The following is a 24,305-nucleotide window of genomic DNA, read 5'->3' as shown; positions in this document are numbered from 1 at the left end:
ACATCAGATACTTACATAAACATTCATTATTTAGTATCTAAATGCCTCTTAGGCAGAGGAAAGATGGTAGTAGTATTATTATCTCTTCCTTCCGGAAGAAGTAATGCAAGGGGTGCAGGGGTGGTTAAGATTGCTGATTTTTACTATTAATAAATGTCGTTGTTGGTATGCACAGCAACACTATTGTGGAAAAGCTGAGGGAAACAGACTTAATCTGATTTCAAGAAAAGCAAGTGATCCCTGCATTCTTGCATCAACCCACACTGACCCTAGTTTCAGTGGAACACAGTTGTGATGGAAAGTCATGCTGATGGAGAGAGACATTACAATTCAGATTACACCATAATGTGCAGAGCTTTAAGGAAAAAAAAAAGAATTTTGTCTGTGCCAAATAACCTTTGTTACTGAGCTGGTTGGTAGCTATATGCTAACTACTTGCTGATTTCTCAGAGTATATGGCAGTGCTCTAAAAGAGAGAACTGCAGTCAGTTCACATTTCACCAAGGTCTGGAAATACTAGAACAAAATCTGGATTGGAGAGGGAAGAATTTTCTAGCCAGATAAGATGTTGGTGGGTACTTTTTGGCTGTCCACGTAAGCATGGTACCCTAAAAGATCCTGAGGGATAAATATAAGTAGCTACCTGAGGGCAGATGTCTTTGATGGCAAGTGTTGTAACATTAGTAGAGTCTTCCAAAGCACTCTTTTCTTCCAACAGCATTACTTCACTTTTGAAAGGGTTCAATGTCAACCAATAACTCCTTCACACCCAGGTCATTATCTTAGTTAGGAACTGAGAAAGTAAGGAGATGATATTGTCTATAGTTGAGATAAAAGATATGGATCTTAAAAGTGGCTGGCTAGCGCTGGCAGTGCTGCCCATATTTACTTACTAGCTGCTATGTAGAGACATTAAGAAAGACAGAGGAATGAATTAAGCCCCACTGAACACCACAGTTGTAGATGTGGAAGAATATTTGTCTACAGTAAGCCTCTGTGTTTAGTCTGAGAGGCAGGACCTGACCATTCAGGACATTTCTCGTCATCCTTGCAGTTTCCTAAAGATAGAATAAGACAGATTGATAGTCAGGAGCTATCAAGTGTCCCAGAGGGTCCATCAGCAGGATACTTACAGAAAAGAGGTGAACATTCATGAGAAAGCAAGCAACTAGTGTAGTCCTGTGCACTAGTCTGAAACCCTGCTAGGAAGGATCCAGCATGTTAGGAGCAAAGATGTGAGAATGAAGACTTTTAAATAGCTTCTCAAGGATCTTACGTAGGAAAGGGAAGGCAAAAAATGGACAGCAGTTTGCGAAGTTGCTCATACCAGTCAATGGCTTTGTTAGCCTTGCTTGTACTATTACTATTGCTGTTGTTTAAGAGCAGGAGATACTTCTCCTTCTTAAGAGGAGTTGACAGTTTTTATTAGTGAAGGTCCTAGCTTGTTCTTACTCCAGCTTATTAGTTAGGAAAGTTTAGCATCTTCTATCATGTCTGGTGTGCATGTGCCAAATTCTTGGAAGAGGTAGGCAAGTTTCTAGTCCTGAGTGCTGCATCTGGAGATTCATGGGGTCATCTCCAATACTGGGGATCTGAAGAAAAAATAGATCACTCCTCACAGAGATGTGAGATTCTGGGGCAAAATGGAGGCACTCTGGTGTAAGTTTAGAGAAATCCATTATCTGAGTCTCTATGCATCAGAACCTTTTTTTTTCTTCAGTAACTGTTGAGATTCCTTCTTTTACATCTGACCTCTCCAGCCATATGTTCCTATGTTTTATTGCAGGCTGTCGGAAAACCAAGAAGCTCATTATGGACTATGGGTTGGGAATAGATACACTTGTACCAAGGCATCTAATACAGCAGGGAGACCTTACTCATTTTTTTGTTCAAGGCTTCTTAGGTTCATACATTTTTTGAATTTGGAAGGAGTTTCTTGGGATGAATCACTGTGGTCATTTTGTCCTGCAATAATATATCTGCCTAAAGGACAAAGTAATCTGACCAAGACGGGTGTCTGCATGTGCGGTTGAGCAGTTCCAATGGTCACATCCGTCTGAATGATCTAACCCATGGCATATCCAGTTGTGTGTGTGTGGATGTGTGTAAATCTGGAGTTTACCTGTGTGAACCCACAGATGGCATGGCTGAATAGCAGCTCATTGCTGTTATATCTATGGCATGCACATGCAAGATGTTCTCCAAGCTCACAATCCTCTGAGCTGTGCTGTCTCTACCTGCTCTTTTAAAAAAAAAAAAAAAAAAACTGGCATGAGAGGTCTGTTGTCTAGTAAATGACTGGTCTCTGGTCTTGCTGGATGACTGAGCCTTTCCTACATTTGAGCCTGGAAGGAAATGGAACAGCTTGTTTGCATCTAAATACATTTTCTCTGGGTCTAATACACAGTAGTCTGAAGAACACTATGAACTAACACTTGCTTCTGCAGTGCCAGTCAAGCCATTAAAACTTAAGAAGGAATAAATCAAATCACAGTATGTCAGGTCTCACCAGTAGATTTTAACATTTGGCAGAAAGATTGTTTTGCCCCAGCTAAGACCTTCTGCATACATTGGGAAGGTTGTTCCCTGGGTCTTGTCAGAATGCCTCAAGTTATGACTTGAGGTAAGGATACATCTTCTTTTATTGCCCCATTTCCAGAAAGTTAATTTGGCTTCCAGCACAGCCTTGGCCTTATTTTGTCATTTCCATTTAGCAGACTAGCAGTTTATGCTGTCTGCAAGGAGCAGTTTGAATACAGGACTTGGTTGGTAGCCTCACAAACATAGTAAGTGAATTCACTTAAGTGTTTCATGAATACGGGGTACTGTAACCTTGGGGATGCTCTAAACAAAGGCAGCTGGCAATGGTCCCCAGCCTGAAACAGTATAGTCTTTACAGAAACATACAATTTGCAAACTCGCAGAGTTTATAAACAAAACCAAGTTTTTTGTACAGTGATTATCTAACTGCAATCTGCAAAGGAAAACAAATTGGCCTTTGCTCCTTTTATGAGAGACTTGCATAAGATTTCAAAATATAAATGGTAAAGAAGGATTTTTCAAAAAAGCCTGTTTAATTTGTTTTTTTCACATGCATTTTGTTTAAAAAAAACTCAGGACTTTCCTATCCTAAAAGAACCTGTGATGACTGAACAGCAAGCTACGCACGACTTGTCATCAGTAGAAAAAAAACACGTGTTCTTACCACGTCAGCTTAATAGTGATGCACTCTCCATGTGCTTACTTCCATCTACTAGGGCAAACAATTTTCTGTATACTAACTCATGATAAGAAAACAACTTGTTCCTAATGAAGATGCATTAGTGAAAGGAAAGCACTCCACCCCACCACAATCACACTGTGTAGACTTTTAAAAAAAAACCCCAAAACTTAAATACCTTCAATGAGCAATTAACATTTTGAATAATGAAAGCCTCTGCTATGGTATTACCACTCAAACACTTAAAATGTTAAGGTGTAAAAACTTATAATAAACATGCTCTTAAATACCCAAGAATTCTTAAAGCAAAAACAAGGACATTTTGTTAGAGGGAAACAAATATCAAGCTGAATAAGGAAAAGCAAAGTTAGACTTCCTTCACGCCGTAAACAAATCATTCTCAATAAAAAGTTTTTTGTAGGGTCAACCTTTAAGTTATGTTTCCTTTGCTTGCTTCAGCACCAGTCAGATGAAGAAGCTGTCTACATTTTCAGCCAGTGTCAAAACCTGTTTATTCTCTTTATTTGGGTTCTGACATGCAAATCATTTGGTTCTTTTGAGTGGTTTGTACACATACTACTAATCAAAAGCTCTTATAATGCATCTTGGATGGGTTTGCCCTTGGAGAATGCACCTTCACATGAAATTGTGTGTCGAAAAGTCAAAGCTTTGTGAAATTGTGACTGGAATGTAGGCACCTTCATATGTTATCTGTTAATTTTGCTCATTAATGAGCATTGCTTGTTTAAAATAAACCCAGTTCTCTGACACATGCCTGATCTTGTCATTCAAACCTAATCACTCCTTTTTTGTACATCTGATTCCTTTATAAAGGTAATGCTAATATTAGTATGATTATTATGCTACTATATCTTATAATGACATGGTTTCTTTCCAGTATTCATGTTTCAATGGTCTTTCCCTCGTATTCTTAAAAAAAATTCTCATTCACACAATCAACGGCAGTTTGTCCTTAGTAAGCTTTCTGTTTCTCTGCCTAAAAGTTACGCAGAGAACTGTTACAGAGAACCAGAATGCCTATTTACAAGTAACTCCTTGTCTCTTTTCCCACCATATATACAGACAAAAGGGATAATTGGTAATATTTTTTCATCTACCAGCATTGCAGAAGGCAAAGCCTTCTTTCTTAAATATTTTCAGAGTAAAATAAAACCCAAACCCCACCCAGAAAGCAGTATCTAACAATATATCGGAATGTTTTGGCAGAAAAGAACTCAGGCTTTAGGATGAAGAAAGAGAGTATGGCGACAAATAAAATTACCTGCAAGTAATTTTTCTGTGTCATATTCCTCTTTGTCCGTTCTACAGATGCTGAATGAGGTTGTTGTAGCAAGCAATACTGAAGGAAGGCTAACTTTAACATGTTGCCTTCAACAACTATTAAGCCAGCACTCTGTTTTTAGGGACCACACAACTGTCAGACACACAGCAGTGATAGATACTGCTGAGGAACACAGAAGAGAGAAGAAAATAAGCTTCCTGGAAATCTATAGAACAGAGGAAATCTGTTGAATTGGAGGACTGGGGAATGGACAAGGGAAAGATGTTTCAGGTGTCCATGCACAATTACCAGTGAAATAGCCATCTGAAGAGATGCTGCATATACAGGATGAGGTGGAATTGGCCAGGTTGTTTCTGAATGAAGAAACAGAGCTCTCAAACCCTTTTTCCTGGCGTGGGGAAGACATCAAATGTAGACCAGATGTGGGTGCCTCAACTGAGGAGAATCGACCGTTTCATGTCCCAAGGGCTAAGGGATGACCTTTCTTAGTTCCACCTGAGAGGTGCAGGTCACACAAACCCAGTAAGCTCTCACAAGAAATATCACTTCATGATCTTATAAGAAGGAAAACAAAACTATGCCAGCTTTCTAAGCAATGGGACCAAGTGAGGAAGCCAGAGTAAGTGTGGTAATATGGATACAGATAATTTTGGCTGGGGTGTGCTGATGTTTCACTGCTCAACGGCATTTAGGATCAGGAAGGAATTTGACTTCAGGATCAGATTGGCATGAGTGTGTGTGTGTTTGCCTTCCTCTGTAGCAGGGAATATGGTCCTGTTTCTTGGATCTCTTGAGTGCTCTTTAAAAAGACAGAATAAAACAAAACTTACTGTCATTGCAGTGGCAGGACCTTGACAGCACCCTTGTCTCCCTGTTTTAACTGGGGCAAATTAGGATGTTTTTGATGTTTTTTAAGCGTTATGCCTGGTAGTTTCACATAAGGGTTGTTCATACCTGTTTGTTTAGAATAGAGAGGCATTTGACTACAATGGTTTAGATAGGGATAATCCTGCCTTGAACAGAGGGTTGGACTAGATGATCTCCCAAGGTCCCTTCTAGCCCTACTCTTCTATGATATCTTTTAGTGTCCATAGTAGAGACAGCTGGGGAGATAGGGCAATGTATAACTAAGAAACACAGTTTCTTTGTCCTCCAAAAAAAAGGACAGAGACTGGCTTGGGATAAAGCATCCAATGAGGCCTTAAATCCAATGAGCATTTAAAGGACACTGCAAGACCCAAGAGGGAGTGAGTGGAAGTAAAGGTACACACAGTCCCTGGATAGGGACTTTTTCAGCTGGCCCTGGGGAGTACATCATCTACCACGGTGTCGGTGGCTGGGTTAGCTAAGGACAAAGATCCCCGTCCCTGGGCTAAATTCCAGGGTAAATATAAACACAGATAAAAGGGCCAGGAGAAGTCTACAGAGCTAGTGAGGATAAGAAGAAATACAATCACTGCTAGACCTAAGGAAGGACTGGGATCCTAGCATTTGTTGTACAAACTATAAGAGGAGAGCAACGGAAGAGATTTTATCGGTGTACATAAGAGAGCTAGAACATGGGAAAGAGCAGGCTGGGGACTGAAGAAGATGGACACGCAGACTAGAAGAATAACCATAACAGGGCAAGATCTGCTGCCAGACAAAATCTAGCATCCCTAACTCAGGGTGGGCATGAGTCAGGTAGAGGCAGGTGCAGGTAGACTGAGAGAAGAGGCCACAGGCAAGCAAACCGACATGTTCCCTTCATCAAGTTGGGAAGATCAGGGGGCTGATTCTGGGAAGCCCAGTATAGGGTGAGTTCCTAAGTCAGCAACCCCAGACTGTCCAGGGGAACGACTACTACAATGTTACAACTATGAATCATTTTGTCATCCATTCTGTGTCTCCATACACCACTTACTGGCACTATAGAAAAGAGTACCCCAAGCATTAGGCTTTACTATTTTCTCTTTTCTTTTTTCAGAAAACTAGATTAAAAGGATAAAGAGTTGATCAAGTGGAGAGTAAGAGTGCAGGATTGAGGTGAGGTCTCCATACTTCTATACAGGGAAGGAAAGAGTTCTCAAGAGAAGAGAGTTGGCAAATTAGCTTATACAAGGAACTCCTATTCACAATTCCTTTGCCTTCCAGCTTCCTGTTAAACAAAATTAGACATTCAGCTGCCTATTCTGTCTCTCCCAGATAGCTGATTATTAACACATAAAATTTCTATGTAAAGCAGTATGATGTGCCTGACTCAGACACATAACAACTAGGAACTGAAAAGGCAGGCCTCCTAGAAATAAAAAGCTACCCTCTACTTCTTCCCTCATAGGCCATACTTTGCCATTACTGTTTATTTTAATATATTTAATGTTTATAGTAATGTTAAGTATTGTTGTTAGTAATGTTAATTATTTAGCATATATTGTTCTTGTCCAGACATAAAACTCATAGACAGCCCTTTACCCCAAAAAGCGTATCATTCACCATAGAACATGCACCATAACCTCAACTTTATGTTATTTTCACCATCCTGGAGATTATTTCCTCTGAACTAGCTGGTTGTACAGAAAAATCAGTGGAATAAAAGCTTGGGTACAGAAAGATAGTGGAAGGAGTGATGGAAGGGCAGCCTTCTTAAAAAGCAGCACTGCAATTATGGTGGATGATTTGCAGTAATGAACAGAGTAGTAGTGTTCTGGGTATGTACTGCTGAGGCCCGACTGGTCATTTCCTTGCTGCTTCAGGTTTGTTTTTATCTTTGTTTTGTGCAGAAAGATCCTAAGTGAAATATTCTTAGTTATGTGATAAAATATGACCAAAAATGTAGTTCCTGACAGAAAAGAGAAAGCATTTGAAGTTTGCCAAGGCCCAAATGGTAACCACAACACATCAACCTTCTGTTATCATGGGAAAAACACAGTTAAAACAATCCAAGACCTAGTATAACAAGCTTCAGAAAACAAGATAAAAGAAGCAAGGCCCTCAGATTTACCTTTCTTTCAAGTGCTGTATACACACTACATACCCTTTTTCTATCAACACTGAAGTACAGCTGTCCAGAAAAAGTTTTAGCTAGACCCCAAATTCAAACTTCCTATTCAACAAAATGAAAAACCCCAAACAAACAGAAACCCTACACAGAAAATTTAAAGTCTGTTGTGTGAAATTACATCACAATGACTGGCCCAGCTACTTTTAGGGAGAAAACAGATATTAAGATTTAAATCTGTTCTTTTAAACCTATTTTGAGCACAATGTTCTCTATAGGTTTGCTGCTATATTTGCTAGGTATTGTAATCAGTTGGTCCCTTTGCAAAAGGCACAATGGAATACAATCTCTGATTGTTGGGCTGCTGACAATGCTGAACTTTAAAAGCGAAATGAAGGCAAGAGGCATCTGGGGAAGCTAGAGGATTAAAGAAGTTGGAGCATATGTCTGGAATTTGGATTTCGCCTCATGCTTGCCCCAGGATAACCATTTCTGAAACCTGATTATCTTCTGTTGCTCTTTCTTGCAGTACATTCTAAACTATAAAACAGTGCTAATCTGCTAACTACATAATCTACTATGCTACTTACGATACCCATCTAATGAAGTTATTACTTATTATGCCAAGTAATCCAAACTCTAAGGATGTTTGGCCTTGCAGTTCAGAGCATGATTGCTTTTCTGTAGTTGTGTGTGACAGAGATATCTGTAGTTAGATTTCCTGAATGAATTATAATATATGGAATTTCAGCACATTGAGGTACAGGCAAAACAGGCTGGGAGGAACAGAACCCTTCCTGCCAATGTATCTTACTTCTCAACTGTCTTTAGCCTGGTTTCATCAGACCTTCTCTTCCCTAAGCTACCTCCTCAAGTGGCGCTGTTTTCATTCCTTCTACCTAGAGGATTTACACCTTCCTCTCTCATAGGACTTATGTTGTCTATGGTGCTGATCTTTCATTTAAGGAGCAGTTTAGAAGCTCCAGAAGCAGAAAGAGATCACTGCAGAGAGAGGAACAGAATGGCCTCCTCTCTCTCTACAGCAAGTCATCTCTGATGGTCCAGGAAACATTCAGATACTTAGAGCCTAATACTCAGATTTGCAGCAGGGATTTAAATGTAGAAGTAAAATTTAAAAAAAAAGAACATGCTTATAAGACAACCACCTGCCATGGGTCATCAACAGGCAATGAAGCCAAATGAAACTTCTAAAAGCACAAGCTTCTACTTTTCTTGCTGGAAGCTGCAGCACTCATTTCTTTTACATGGCCACTAGAGGGAAACCCCTCTGGTGATGAGAGTTACCTTCACTCCTTTTGCGTGTGATTTCTACCCACAGAAGAGAGCTTTCTGCAAAGGTATCTACATGAATCTTGTGATATGGAGGCCCGTGATACAGGACACTCCCTCTGAAATGTATCCCTGGGATGATCTGCACAACAGGGTTTTTTAGAGTGTGGGGGAAGGTGTTGTGATGCATCATGTGCTGCCTTACCTGGCAAGGCCTTTGCCCATTTCACCACATGCACAAGCTGCCTCTCCCCAAGCTCATTCAGGCTGGTCAGGAGGTTGGAGAAGGAGTCTGGCTGGGTGTTGTCATGGCCTGAACACACCACACCAGGCTCAATGGCTTCCAGAACATTGAGGAAGATGGGCTGGCAATCGTACCCATCCATGCGTGTCATCATCATCTTGGGAGCTTGCTCTTCCATAGGGCTTGATGAGCTGGCTGCCTCCGCATCCTCTTGTACTTTCAGGTTGCCCAGCTTTTTCAGCTTGCGTGCTGTGGAAAACAGATGTTGGCACAGGTTCAAAATACAAAACAGCCAGAATAATGAGGAGCAGTACTGAGAATAAGTGAAAATAGGATACAGATATCAAGTTGCTGGGGATAGGCTGCTGAAATGAAAATACATCTACTTATTACAGTGATAGATCATTGTATCTGCTTCTTAGATGCAAATTGTATAGCTTATATATAATAAAGAGCCAGGAACTGTCTGTTATGCCTTAAGAAATTCTTTGAGATTAAGTGTTTATTTTAATTTACTTGCTGGTGTTTACATCAACCATTGACAAAAAATCATATATATGAAATCTGCTCAGGCTGGCATGCTGTTTTAGATGGCAAACTATTATATCCTCAAGAGTTCTAAAATAAAAAGTAATTAATTAGGAGGGAAAAAGCTGACTGCTTAATCCAAGCAGAAAAAATAACATGAAATCTGTTATCCTTGGGGTTTTAGCTCCATCATTAAGTGATACAGATCCAAAACTTCCTTTCAGCTGTAATTAGAAAAATAAGCCTTGAAATGTAAAAATGTCAAGTCAAAGTGCAGTTTTATAAATCAATGCAAACACTGATCTTTAAATAATATGCTTTGGATGATCTACTGTAAGTACAATTAAGGGAGTCTGCTCTGTAAAAATAAAAACAGAACAGTAATAAATATAAGAGGATAACATGGAAAACAAGACCAACATGTAGCCTGACACACTCTTGTAATAATTCACGTGCATCGCTGGCAAAACAAAAAATAAGAGATTCCTCTTCTTCACCTCCCTCACCAGTGATGGCAGCTGCACCATAGAAACTTGGGGTATTATAGCTTGATCCCCACCCAATAACCCTGCAATACCTTTCCCAAGGGATTACTGTCACAATAGAACAGCACATCTGTGCCCTACAAGCAGAGATGTGATCCAAACAGATTGGGAACCTGAAAGTATAATTGGGCAAGTCAATGTTAAGGTGAGACTCATGTCCTTTAGTTGAACTCTATAGTGTACTTTTGAAGGTCTGTATTCTTGTAGAGAATATAGAGGTCCTTTTGGTTTAATATGGGAAGCAATGATACAAAATTCTTAACAATCTTTTCAAAGATGAACAACTAATACAAAGAAACAAGGTGGCACTTATTATAGATCCTGCCTATAAACAAAATGGCAATGTAAAAACTATCAGCGTGACAAACAGAACTTGTCAAATTAATCCAATATAATTTTGGATGAAGTAACAAATTTAATTGATAAGGTGTTGATTTAATAGTTGTTTGTAAGGTACTTGACTTTTCATGATATTTTAATTTTAAAAAGCCAGAATAATACTAAAATCAATGAATTAAAATTGCCTAATGCTAGAAATCTCAAAACATAGTAGGTAAATGTGAAAATGTTATTAAGCAGGTGGCTTTCTGGAGGGGGTCCAGCAGGAGTTGTTTTTTTGCCCAATATTTATTATTAATGGCTATGAAGAAAGTATGCAATCTTCATCAGTAATGTTTGCAGATGACACAGAGGTTGAGGGAATAGTAAAAAAAATAATAATAGGGCAGTTCACTTACACATAGGGGGAGTGTCTACATATGCAATTTTACCAGCTTAAATTTACGGCACAGTAAATTACTGTACAGTAAGCAGGAATAGGCTGGTGTCTACACGTGCAGGCATTAAAGTGCATTAACGCTATGTGTGGACTAACTTGGGTGTGACTAAAGTCAGGCCACACATACAGTGTTACTGCGCAATAAAGTGTCTACCTGTGCATTACTGCGCAGTAACTAATCAGGTGTACATTTGATACCTACATGATGCAGGTATCAAATTTATGCTCAAGTCAGCATAAGTCACCATATTTACTGTGCAGTACAGGTGTGCACTGCACATTTGTATTGTGCAGTAATTTCAGTTACTGCACAGTAAATGTGCATGTGTAGATGCACCCAGTGATCTGCATCCCTTGGCAAGCTGGGAGCAACCAAATCAAGTGCATTTAATATGAACTTAGGAATTGCCATTTACTGGGTCAGACTATAGGTCCATCTTGCCAAGTATCCTGTGCCACATCACAGTGGTCGAAAGTGGATGCTGAAAGGGAGCTGGAACTGGGTATGACCAGGGTTTTGCCCCTCCTCCCCACCCCACTTGCAGCTTCCAGCATTTAGGGTTCTGATTCAGAGCTTCCTAACTCCCACGCTCAATAGCTATAGATGTCCCTTGCCTCCAAGAATTTGTCCAATCCCCTTTTCAGTCTAGCTAAACTATCAGCTTCCACATCTGGTGACAATGAGGTCCACACTTTAATTACATGAGGTGTGAAAAAGAACTTCATTTTGTTCGTTTTAAACTCACTACGTACTAGTTTCAGTATGTGACCCCCTCATTCTTGCGTTGTGGGACAGCAGATAAAAATCCTTATTTACTTTCTCTTCACCATTTCATATTTTGTAAATGCTTATCATGTCCCAAACCCTCAAGCATCTCTATTCTAAACTGAATAGTGTCTTTGGACGCCTTTACATGTGGTCTGGGTCTTGTTGGTGGTGGGGTATTTAAGTGGCTGTGAAATCCGCTCTAATTAAAGCACTTGCAGCATCTTGTGTATTCAGCATCCTGGGCTTCAAAATGGCAATGGTGGTGCTTTAACTAAAGCTCATCTGACAAGCTTTACTTAAAGCACTCTCATTACCATTTTGAAGCACGGGGATGCTGAATACACAAGACACAGAGGCTGCTGGAGCATATTAATTACCACACTCCTGCAGACTTCACAGTGTTACGCAGTAAATACAGCATGTTGGAGCAGCGTGCGTCCCTGCATGTCTACGAGCACCCTTTAGTTTCTCTTCATATGGAAGCTCCTCCATACCACTAATCATCCTTGCTGCCCTTTTCTAGTTCTTCTATATCTTTTTTGAGCTATGAGGACCAGAACTGGACACAGTATTCAATGTGTGTATGCATCATGCACTTATGAAGTGACATAATGAAATGGCTTTGTTTATAATTCCCTTCTTAATAATCCCTAACATTTTGTTGGCGTTTTTGATGGCTGCTGAGCACTGAGCTGATGTTTTTACCGAACTGCCCACAATGACTCCCAGATCTCTTTCCTGTGTGGTAACAGCTAATGTAGAGCCCATGATAGTATAGGTATAGTTTGGGTTATTTTTGTCCAGGTGCATCACTTTACACTGAACTGCATCTGCCATCTAGTTGTCCATTCACTTAGTTATGCCAGATCCTTCTATAGTTCCTCGCATGTGCTCCCAGCCTGAGACTGTGGTTAAAGGCTTAATGTGACCACTGGGTGTTTAAAGATTGAATAAAATGTAGGAATAAAAAGGTTATCTTCCCTCTGCATTCAGCATTAACACAACCGTTATTGGAGTACTATGACTAGCTCTAGCACTTACATTTCAGAAAAACTGCTAAAAAACCATGAGACTGATTAAAGGACTGAGCTATCTATCGAAATGGAAGTAAAGGGGTTATTGGAAAACAGTCAATGAATATTTCTGTGGGGAACTGAATTTTGATAAAAAAAGGATTCTGAAATCTAGCAGAAAATGAAATGGTAAAAATGATATGATCAACTAGCTAGAAAAATTCATATTGGGAATACAGTCTACATTTTTAACAGAGAGGAAAATGAACCACTGAAATAATTTACCAAGCATTGTGGTGGAAATTTTAAAATCAAGGCGGAAGGTTGTTCTAAAAGATAAGGACTAATGAATTAAAGATTAATGGAAATAGGGCTGGGTTTATGTAAGAAGTGAGGATACATTTTTACAATGGTTTATTCTGGCCTCCCACTCTACTAAACTGAATCTATTCAAGGCCTCCACGTTTGGAAGTGTCTGCTCACTAGAGAATCCAGACTGGAACACGAAGGGGTGCTGCAGTGAGGAGGGAGGAGCCTCTGAAAGCTATAGGGTAAGGATGAAATACCAGAAAAACAGAGTTTCTGAAAACTGTGCTGCCTTCAATTGTGGAGGTTTACACCACAGAACTGGAACAAAAGGACTGTGATGTAGGCCAGCACTGAAGTGCATTGACCACCTACCAGAGGGGCTCTTGACTGGATTATCAGGGCATTCTGCAGATCAGAACTATTGTATGCTAGCAGAATCATGTGTATGGTCAAGTCTAGAAAAAGGCAATATAAGCTTCATGGGCAAGGATGTTTGGGTACCTAAGAATGCAATAGCAGGAGTTACTGCAGGTTAGGCATGAAATCCATCAGCAGTGCTATGTAAATGTCCAGATCTTAAACAACAGGGGACAGGAATGAAGTCCACTGGCAGGGCTTTTGCTGAGAAGTTATTAGCTTTACCAATGACTGTGATGACTATCCCTTTTTCCATTTTTCCTGACTCTGGTGTGGTGGTGTTAATCAAGAGAGAGGATTTGGTTTAATGGATTTCAGCTTTCAGGTCAGAGTGAACTAAATCAATAATGAAGTGCTTCAAAATATTGCTGTTCTCTGCCAAAAGCAGACAGGCCTAAATAAGACATCTTCTGTATAGCCTTCTTATATCTTTACAAATACTCAGAGCTGTGGGTAGGCTGGTTACACTCAGCCCTGTATACCTAGAAGCAACTGGTAATTAAACAAGTTAATACCAAGTGTTTGAGTTTGGAAGCATTTCTGAATGCTGTGTCTTTTCACAGCAAACAGGAAAACAGCTACACATGAATTCAGTGTATGCCTGTTTTTAATAATTACTTTTAAACCAACATTAAAAACAAATGTAAAACAGACCAGGCAGAACAGGTCAGAGTGACCTGTAGAATAATAAAAAAGCAGCCCCATCATTAATGGTGTTAATTTTGTCAGTGTGTCCTACATAAGAACGCAGTATTGATGCATGGCTGCTCGTATTCAAGGGAACGTGTTAAGAATATTCAAGGAAAAAAAGCTTAAAAATAAATAAAAGGCACACTTGGTTTTCAAAACATCACAGAGCACTGTGTGGTGGGAGCAGGGCTCAGAGCTCCTATGGCTGCGCTGGAGACCGCAGCGGGATTCCCGTCCTTCCCAGGCTTGAAGGGGCTTGGAGTTAGATTCACAATGCAACTCTGCTGTTCAACAGTGACCCCCTGTGGGCAAGGAAGTGCTGCTAAGTACCCAAAGAAGCCTCCCTCCCACAAGTTTTCTGCATTCCAAGTTTGAGAGTGTTGCCATTATCTTCAGTAAGAATCAGGGACATAAGGCCAAACACCACCACTAGCAGCCCTAGTACGTGCCTGAGAAATGTCATGAGCTTTCTCTCTCATGTGCACCCATTCCACCAGCTAGACAGAAGGCAGTATGCCTTCAGCAAATCAGCACAACAGGCCATCGGACTCCTCCCAGGTTTCTAGCTGAAAATCTGATCCAGTTACTACGGGGCAAAAGCAGAGCCCCACTCTTCTATTTTTATAGAGCTGCACTTTGAAAGCGAAACATAAAGCAAACAATTTGGACCATTCCCTCATGCAGGCCCTGAGGTATACTCTCACCATTTTTAGGGTCATTGGCAACTGAACCAGCCAGCCGACTTTCCTGCCATGCTGCTTTGCCTCATGTCTTAGGTGAGATGGCAGTGCCCCAAAGTGACAGAGGTGACGTTGTTGAGGTAATATAGGAGAGAGTCTTTCTAGATGAGATCTGTTTCCAAGTTGCTCAACATGCCTCTCTCCCACCTGCGCTGTAACTGAAGAATGAGCTAGACCTTGTGCACTAATCCAGCCTTGGTTCTACGTGACAGAGGGCATTTACATTTACATGCTGTAGTTTATTTATTTTCCTACTTCCTCCCACAAAGAAATTGATGGGGGTGTCAGAATGGCTGCTCGCCTCTGCCCTACCCTTTCTCCACTGAGCTGTATCACTGCAGTCATTGTGTATTTATTATTACCTGCTGTTTTAAGAGCAGAAAGTCCAGCAAGCAACTTTCTGCACTGCTATGCATATGTACATGCTAAGACAAGAGGGGTGGGGAGGATGTAAAGAAACCCAAAAAACATTTTGGGGATAGAAAAATAAATCTAAATCATTCCCTACCAGGAGGTCAGCAAAATTGAGCCTTTTCAATTGCAAGCTCTTAGAGACTATTTCACAGCAGCCTAACAATCCTGTACAATATTATCCATCTCAGCAACAGAGAAAGGTTTGAAATTAACACATTTGTGCATTTAACAGTCACTAATGAAGGCTCCCACGCCTCATTTTGTGCTGTGCAATGCTGCCAGTCTCTTTCATTTTCATTATGCCATAGTTAGCTTAACTAGCGACATTCTTTTGCTGGCTGCTTTTCGTTACAGTCCAGGTCCATCAGTCCAGTTTTCAAGGTATTTTTTCCCCTCACCCACATCAAATACATTTCAAAGTTCACTAAGATGAGTCACCCATAATAAATTTTAAATAACAGTGTTTTCAAAAATTTTAAAAGGTTTTGAATCAGAGAAGAAACAAGGCAGTTCTTGGGCATGTTGATACTTTCATATGGAAATGAGTCCACTTACATTGAAAAAAGTGGCTTTTTGTTGGGATAAGAGAACAATCTGCACAACCTTGATTATAGAGCCTAGATTTCAAACAAAACCTTTGGCTTTGCAAATCTGGGTTTTGTCTAGGTGTCGTCAACCTGCACATTTTTCACCTTTAACTTTTTACTGTGGGTGGTCTATGAACCTAGCAAGAACAAGACAGCATTATGAGCATAAGAACATGCTTTCCCAAAAAGGAAAGGACAGAAAGCATAGCAAGAGATCGGCCTGGCTAAACCATGAACTCTTCACCAATTTGAAACAAAAAAAGGAATCTTACAAAACCCATAAATTTGGCTTTATTACTATGGATAAAGAAACAGACAAAAAAAATCAGAAAGGACAAACTAAGGTACATTAACAAAGGACATACAGAGTAATAATAAAAAAAAGCTTTCTACAGTGCCGAGTAATGGGAAGGTTGAAGGAAGTCCTGGTCCTTTACTGAATACAGGCATCTACATGAGACACTAATATCTCCACGAGTAGCCTAATAACACTGCACAGTAGCATGTCACAGCACGGACAGTGCTAATATGCTCCTGCACAGTATTATTATGCTGCTGCGCAGTAGTGTCACTAAAAAGGCATTTGCCAATGCTACAACACAGTAGCTCTGGTTACTGTGCATTTATTTAGTATTTGGTTATACTAGTACTAAATTAAATGTGCAGTAACCATTGTGCATTAATGAATGTGTAGACGCACCCACAGAAAGGAAGTTCATAATGGATTATGTGGAGAAGGCTGAAGTGTTTAATGTTTTTTTAAAGTCTTCACAAAATAATCAATTATCAGATGATTACCACAATTAGTATCAAAATGTCAGGAGTGCCAGTACTCAGCCTACAGCAGGAAAAAACAAGGGAAAGATGACTTAGGTAAGATAGATGTTTCCAAACCAACAGGTTCAAAGTTTCAGTCTAGGGTACACAAGGAAATGGCTAAAACAATTACAGAACCACTAGCTAATATCTGAACTCGAATGGAAGTCAGGTGAGGCTCCAGAAGACTGGAAAATGATCAGTATAGAGCCCAGCACTAAAAAAGGGAAAAAGGAAGGCTGACAGAATTACAGATCATATTGTCTAGCTCGTATACTAGAAAAGGTATTGGAGATGGCATCAAACAATCAATCTGTAACAATCTAGAAGATAACAGGGGGTTAAGGAGGAGTCGAAATCTATCTGTCAAGAACAAATTATGCCTAATCAACCTGATTTTCCTCTATTACAAGGTAACAGATCTGATAAAAAGGGGGAATAGGGAGGTGAGTGGGGGGAGGGAGAACAGTAAATATGATTTAAGTAAGGTTTTTTCCACATTCTCCCATAACATTTTCATGAGGCTGGAACTAAGCATACACTTTAATTTTGCAGGTGGCCCCGAGCTGGGTGAGAATACAGGCACTTTAGAGGAAAGAACTAGGATTAAAAACCACTTTGATAAATTGAAAATAAAAGGTCTGAACTAAACAGGATGAAATTCAATAGGAACAAGTGCAAACTACTGCGCTTAGGACAGAACAATCAAACACACAAATATAAAATAAGGAATGACTGGCTAGAGTGCAGTACTGAAGAAAAAGATCTAGATATTATGATGGGTCACAAGCTGAATATGACTCAACCATGTAATACTGTTGTGAAACCCCCCCAGTATCATAGTAGGGTGTATTAGCAGGAGTGTTGTGTACAAGTCACAGGAAGTGATTCTTCTACTCAGTTCATCACTGGCAAGGGCCTCAGGTTTGGGCAACATAGTTTAAGATTTAAGATTTGAGCAAACTAGAGAAAGAACTGGGGGCATCAACAAAAATGAACAGAAATCTCAGTCAGAAGAATTGTCATTATTTAATCAAGAAAAGAAGGAAGATCTGACAATGATCTTCCTACAAAAAAGGTTGCTATAAAGAGGGTAGTACTCAGGTGTTCTCTGTGTTCACCAAGTACAAGGCAAGGATTAATGGGCTTAAATTAGAAGATGTGTTTTGTTTAGGTATACAAAAATGTGGTTTCTAATTATAAGATAGTTAAGAATCAGAACAGCTCACTGAGGCTAAAAAGAGATGTTGTTTCCATTGTGGCATCAGCTCCACTGGGCTGCGTTGGCTGATCAGCAAAAACAGATGTAGCCACTGTCCTGCAGGATTGGGCCCATGATGCTTCTGGGACCTCAGGGGCCCAATCCTGAGGGAAAATGTCTGAGGGAGTTGTGTCCTGCCCTAGGGGTTCCCTGCTTCACGTCTGCAGACTGCACCCCGCAAACTCCTGGGTCGCTCAGGACTGGGACCTTGAAGCCCTTGCCTGGGGCAGCTACAGAGTAGAGTGCTTTTCCTGCTGGAAAGCAAACTGATATCTGCCACAAAAAAGCAGCACAAATTTATACCATTTATTGTCACAGCCATAGTTTTGGGCATTTGCGATATGACAAGGGGCACAGATGTTTGTCTGCTTTGGCTTTGTGCCACTATAAAAAAAAGTTATGGTGGCACTAAGGTGGCATCTATTTCCAGCCTTAGAGATGCTAAAGATTCTTAGTCATTAGAAGAGTGAAGTGCAATTATTTAACAATTACTTTTCTGATGGTTTGGACAGAGGTGATCCTTCCATGAGCAGGTGGTACTAGATGACCTCTTAAGGCCCTTTCTTGTGCTTTTTTTTTTAAGACTCTCAAACAAGATTCTTCATTGTTGGCACAACAAAGGCCCTGTTGAACTGTTCTGGCAATTCAAAGCTACTGTTGAGTGGGAGAGCACCATGTAACTTTGGTGTAAGTGACACTGGCCCGCACAACTTTCATTACATGCCCCTAAGCTAATAGGAGTTTAAATGAAAAAGGGAAGGATGTTTCCTGAAACACAAACAAAAACGTAATGAAATTTAAAATTAAAAAGCTGCCGAGGTTTTCTGAAACTCAAACATTGCCAACTCCACTTATTCAGACATTTTCTGGATTTTAATCAGTACAGTAACTTGATTAATTATGGGATCAACACTGGCTGTTACAAATTTTGCCTTGGACATACAACACAGCACTGTAAGGACTGCACTAGTAAATCAAGCAGTTGACATAGGAACACAATTCCAAGGAATTATGTTAACTAGCTTAACAGTTACCGTAGGTGGGGGCAAACTGTGTTTAACCTATTGCTAGCCCAGTAGTGATATCTCTTACTAGGTCCATCTACATGAGATGCTACTGCACAGTGGTTATAGAAGCAAGTACTAAAAAAGTGCACTGTAAGTACTAGATAAATACAAAGTAACCGGAGTTACTGGGCAGTAGTGCTGGTGATTATATTTTAAGTGATGCTACTGCACAGTAGCCTAATAATATTGTGAAGTAGTGTATTAGCACTGTGCTGTGACATGCTACTGCGCAATATTATTAAGCTACCACGCAGTCAGAATTTTGTGTAGATGCGCCCACTGACACCACACCCTGACCCACTTACTCAAAGTACATATGATGGTCATTTGCCTGTTGATTGAGAACTCTTATTAACACTGTGTTAATTAATTATTCTTTGAAGTCATACCCTAAAACAATTTCCACATTTTCTTGTGAGGATAAACTTAGATTAAGAAGCAGTAAATCCCATCGATGGGGTCACAGCAGAGTTCTCTCCCCATAAAGAGCTGCTGCCTCCTCCAGCATCCTACGAAGACTGTACAGCAGGAGAGGGAAAGTGGACTTGAATCTCTGGTTTCCTTTGAGCACCAACAATATCCTGGCACTGAGATCCTCTCTTGCTTCAAGTCCTGGGCGACTGGTGCTACCTTAGTTGGGGGGGCATGTGCCACCCCAGCAACAAGTCAGTGACTTGGAGGGGGGGCCCCCCGCAGCCAATCTCACTGATGGGGTCGGGGGTGGGGAAGAAGTTCCCCGGCGGCCAATCGCAAAGCAGCCAATTGATTGCTTCCGGAAGCGCCACTCCCCGGTTGACACTCACAGAGTGGGCACTGGCACTCCTGCCTGCCCCCCCTGCCCATTGCCTAAACGGCGAGCACAGCCAATCAGGGGGTTCACCGGCGCTCTCATGGGGTGCACATACAACCCCTACATGTCGCCACTGCTTCCATTTAACACATATTAGATCTTGGCTGGAAACATTTATCAACCCATAGACATTTTGGTTATTTCATAATTTTTTCCCACCTCAAATTGGGGCAAGACAAAAGGGTCTCATAAGCAGGCAAAGTTCTTTGGGTAGATGTGATATCTTTTATTAGACCAACTAAATAGTTGGAAAAATGTTATTTGAAAGCTTTCAGGCACAAACACCCTTCTTCAGGCACTGGGCGACTGCTGCTGTCGGAAAACTTGCAAATAACTTTTTTCCAACTATTTAGTTGGTCTAATAAAAGATATCACATTTACCCAGAGAATCTTACCTGTCTACATCCTTAGACCAACATGGCTACAACCAACAACCCTGCAAAAGTGTTTTGTGGCTTTTTCAAAAGTATCAGCTAAAAAAATCCAGAAAAATAGAGAGTTTGGATTAACTGAAATGTCTCACAATCATCAGAATAAAACATGCTATGCATGCTATTTTTTGACTATTTAATTTTTTTCAAAGTACAGTGATAATAACTTAAAATTGAAACTAAAACTTTTCATTTTAAAATTCTAAAATTTTTCCTAAAATGTGTTCATATAAAGAAATGCTTCAAAACCACCCTTGAGAAGTTTTCAGTTTTGAGAAACTGGCATATTTTGTTGAAAAATATTTCCCTGAAAAATTCTCAACCAGCTTATTAAACACATACACTTCTTTCCAAATTGCATGAGTGTCTGTTCTTCCATGCCTTCTGGTACTTTTATTTGGGCTTCAATGAATCTTTTCCTGGCATCTTTAAGTGTTTTCAGTGACTACTTGGAATATAACCCACGGTTTGAGGTTCTTGGAGCTGCCCAAGCAGTAAATAAGAGCTCTTCATAACCCTGGCAAGGCAATGCCAAGAAAGCCCTTAAAAATAAAAATCATAAAATGGATTTAGGACTCAAATGCAGAGGACAAAGTTGCCAGGCATTCAGAAAGCTTCCCTGGCTACTCCAGTGACTGCAAAAGCTTGATTTAAAAAAAATCTTAAAAGCCAATTTGTGTGCTACTTTTTAAATGGTTTAAGTGACTCCCTCATCAGTTTCCCAAAATGTAACTAAAGGTGCTAACAATGATTTAGAATTAACCTGACTTCTTTCACTAAGGGATAGTTGTTTATAAATTACAAGATCATGACAGTATCAGAAGTCCTAGTATTTTCTAAGATACACCCAGAATCTTATTTAAAGTTGTCTTGTAGTAATTAAAAATGAATGTCTTCCTATTTGTTGCCTCTGTCATGTTCTGACCACATTTTATTAGCTCTGCTGAGCTGCATGTTTCAGTGCACTTAAGAGTTCCTATGGGCACTTTATAATAATTGCTCTGTAGTTGCCACAAAAACCTGGTATGGCAAGCTATATTCAGCTGAAGTGCCACTGAAACATCTGGGTTTTGAAGGGATACTAGATACTGTACTGTGCATTAGAGCACACACATGACAGGAAGAGTGGACAGTAACATTCTTACCCCTATTCCCCTTCTCTTTCCCTATCTCCTGTTTCTAATAGTCAATGAAGGGAAAAATTTAAAAAATATGTATATTCTCTTCTTTATGGGTACATCTTTAAGGTAACCTTAGCTCAAGTTAACTAACATAAGATAACATCCCTAGTCTGTAATGTTAGGCTGCCACCAGATGTCACATTTAGGTTGGAAAAAACACTATCCTGGGACAAAAGTATAGTTGCACAGAGGTCCATGTCCATTGTCCTGGGACACATCCCAGGAGAGTTTCCCAGATAAGCAGTAGTAACTTTTTATCTTGGGATGTTGCTAAATATGTCCGTACGGTTATACTGGGATCGCATCATCGACTCAGTGGCAGAAGAGCAGCACAGCATTCAGTTGTTTACTAAGCCTAGATTAGAAGGCTATGTTTGTACACGCCCATCCCAGGATACTCTGTTCCATGACAAACACAGGCACAACTTAACGTGCGACAAGTGCAACGTCTGCTCGCAGCGAGTCAAAGAAAAGAATACGCTGGACGCTGGGCTCTACCCTGACCAGCCAACTCACCTGAAAATTCCAAATCGCTGCACTCCAGTCAGCTAACTTAATAACACCTCTTTCCTCCTAGCAAGGTCTTAATGGCCAATAAACCCAGCTGCACATGTGGATAGAGAGAAGCCTCTGGGTCTGCCACTTTTAACTGAAGTATTTTTTTTTATTATTTAACATTCAAGTTCAATGATATTGGGTCAAATTTATGCCAACAATTTGAGTTGCCTATTACAAACATACCTGGGCTCTTCCCTTTCTTCCAACATTTGAAAAACTAGCAATGTCCACCCAAGCTCAGAGGACCAGCATCTTGAGAGTTCTCCCCCAACTCAGGCTCCGACTCACTGAGAACCTTCACCTGTTAATGCCTTCTGCCCATCTGAAACAGGGGGATAATAATGCTCCTGCAGCCAGGCTTCACTGAGGATCTGAGAGGCAGTAGTCATACATCACTCTGGAGATGAAAAGGGCTAAGCGTGATTTCTGTACAGATGGGATTAATCCACTTCCATCGTGTTCCAGAAAATAAAACATAAAATATGCATGCCACCTCGATCAACAAGGCTCACTGTGAAAGTTCTTAATGGCCAGAGGTGGCACAATCAAATGTGAGCCAGCCTCACTGGGTAACAAGAGGCCACTGGTGGAGTGTCTTATTATATATTCATTTGGAAAATGCAAGAACAGAGCACACACAGCACAATAACTTCTAAAGCAGTATATCATCTCCCTTGACTTATTTTTAAAGAAAAGAAAGGCCATCACTAGTTAGGCAGAGCTTCATATGGCTGAAAAATAGGCACTTCAGGGCAAAACACCTCTTGAGAACTATACAAGTATTAAGGGGAGAGCCATAAAATAAGAAAGTCCTGGATGGAAGCTTAATGTTTCCCCATAATTACTGTCCTATTGGAGGGAGAGATGTCTTAATAAAAGCAGACCTGTTTAAGGTTCATAATCTGGATGTGTAAAAGCACTTCATAGTGCCTTTAATAACACATACCTCTTAAAAAGCCAAAGATATAATGTCCCAGTATAGAAAAGTAAAAGACAATTGGGCAATAACTTTTCTAGAGAAGCCTGTGGAAATGGTTCCTCTTAGCCAAAGGCAAACACTTAAGAACGCCTACAGCACACACTAATAATGGGGAAGGCTCTTTTGGGGATCACAGGACTCTGCAGATTAGTAAAAGAATAAATAATGCAGACAGAAAAGAGGAAGAGGTCTGCAATTACAGGCTGTGAGAATGATAAATTACTGTGGGGACAGTTATATTTTATGACAGCTATTAAAAGCCACAAGTAATTTTTGTAGAAATCTGAAAAACAAGGAAGCCCTCGGTGGGTCATTATATTTTTGCTGTGAAGCGATGGCGGACACTACTGTTACTTGTATGCATTATATAAACGCATGGATCAGCAAAGTGCAGAAGACATAGGTTTTTCCCCTGCAGCTTTTTAAAACAACAGACCCACTCTTAACTCTTTGCGTGCCATGACACGGCATCACTTAGATTATAAACTATAGGAAAGACAGCAAGACACATTGGAAATACAGAAGGGAAAAGCAGAAGGAATCTGCATTCTGTATTAAGATAATCACAAGAATTTATCTATGCCAACATATAGGTACTACAATAATGGGTGCCAATGTAAGAAGCAAGATAGAACATTAATCACTGTAAGTACGTGTGCTAAATATATACCAAACCAGTGCATCTTAACAGAATTGAAGATAGCTGTGTATAGACTACCTCCCAAAGTCATCCCTGCTTCATAGCATTTTCGAAGGCGGCAGGAAGGGCAGTTTTTCCTTCGGAATTTATCAATGGTGCAGTCATTCCGGCTGGCACAAAGGTATTTCTGTTTACCTAGAAATGTGAAAGAAAACAAGGATGGATAATGGACACATTCATTTCCACAGATCATACAAAGTGCACACAGTTTCTCATAGGGTCCACTGTATATACCCTAGGCTGTTCTACGTCAGTCTTGTAAAAAAAGTGCCTCTGAAAGTGGAATAAATAACCTCACACTTACTGCATACCAAAAGCACCTGACTAGAGAATTAGCATATAATGGTCAGTAGACAGTAAATTTGCACCTGAGCTCATGGGGCACTAACATCCTCGTGTAGGCAAACCCTAGAGAACAAACTATAGAGAACAAACCTGTATTAGTAGGGGTGGTCTGCTTGAGATTTAATGGCTCTTTCCATCTCTAAACATTCTTGACCAAATTCTACACAAAGAAGGGCTGTACCTCTTGGCTCTATGACATAACAGTCCTGTTTAAAAGGGTATATAGATAAAAGCAGCTGAAACAGGTCCCAAGAAGCTTGCTAAGAAGGAATATATGGTCACTTCCAAAGAAA

At 40.2% G+C, this 24,305-nt stretch overlaps 1 protein-coding gene across 1 annotated transcript in view; it reads right to left on the bottom strand.

The window, feature by feature from the left end:
• Positions 1–24,305, bottom strand: part of AR (androgen receptor) — a 106,236-nt gene that overhangs the window by 19,591 nt on the left and 62,340 nt on the right. Inside the window, exons 3-4 of the mRNA XM_090059919.1 lie at positions 23,686–23,802; positions 8,996–9,283 (exon numbers count right to left, since the gene is read on the bottom strand). Coding sequence (XP_089916045.1) covers positions 8,996–9,283; positions 23,686–23,802 — 405 coding nt within the window. The remainder of the gene's footprint in view (positions 1–8,995; positions 9,284–23,685; positions 23,803–24,305) is intronic.

The sequence above is a fragment of the Crocodylus siamensis genome, chromosome 8 (assembly GCF_052110815.1).
Source record: "Crocodylus siamensis isolate JL-2025a chromosome 8, ASM5211081v1, whole genome shotgun sequence".
NCBI classification, from domain to species: domain Eukaryota; kingdom Metazoa; phylum Chordata; order Crocodylia; family Crocodylidae; genus Crocodylus; species Crocodylus siamensis.
The sequence above is the reverse complement of the archived record's forward strand: the minus strand, read 5'-3'. Positions and strand labels throughout refer to the sequence as shown.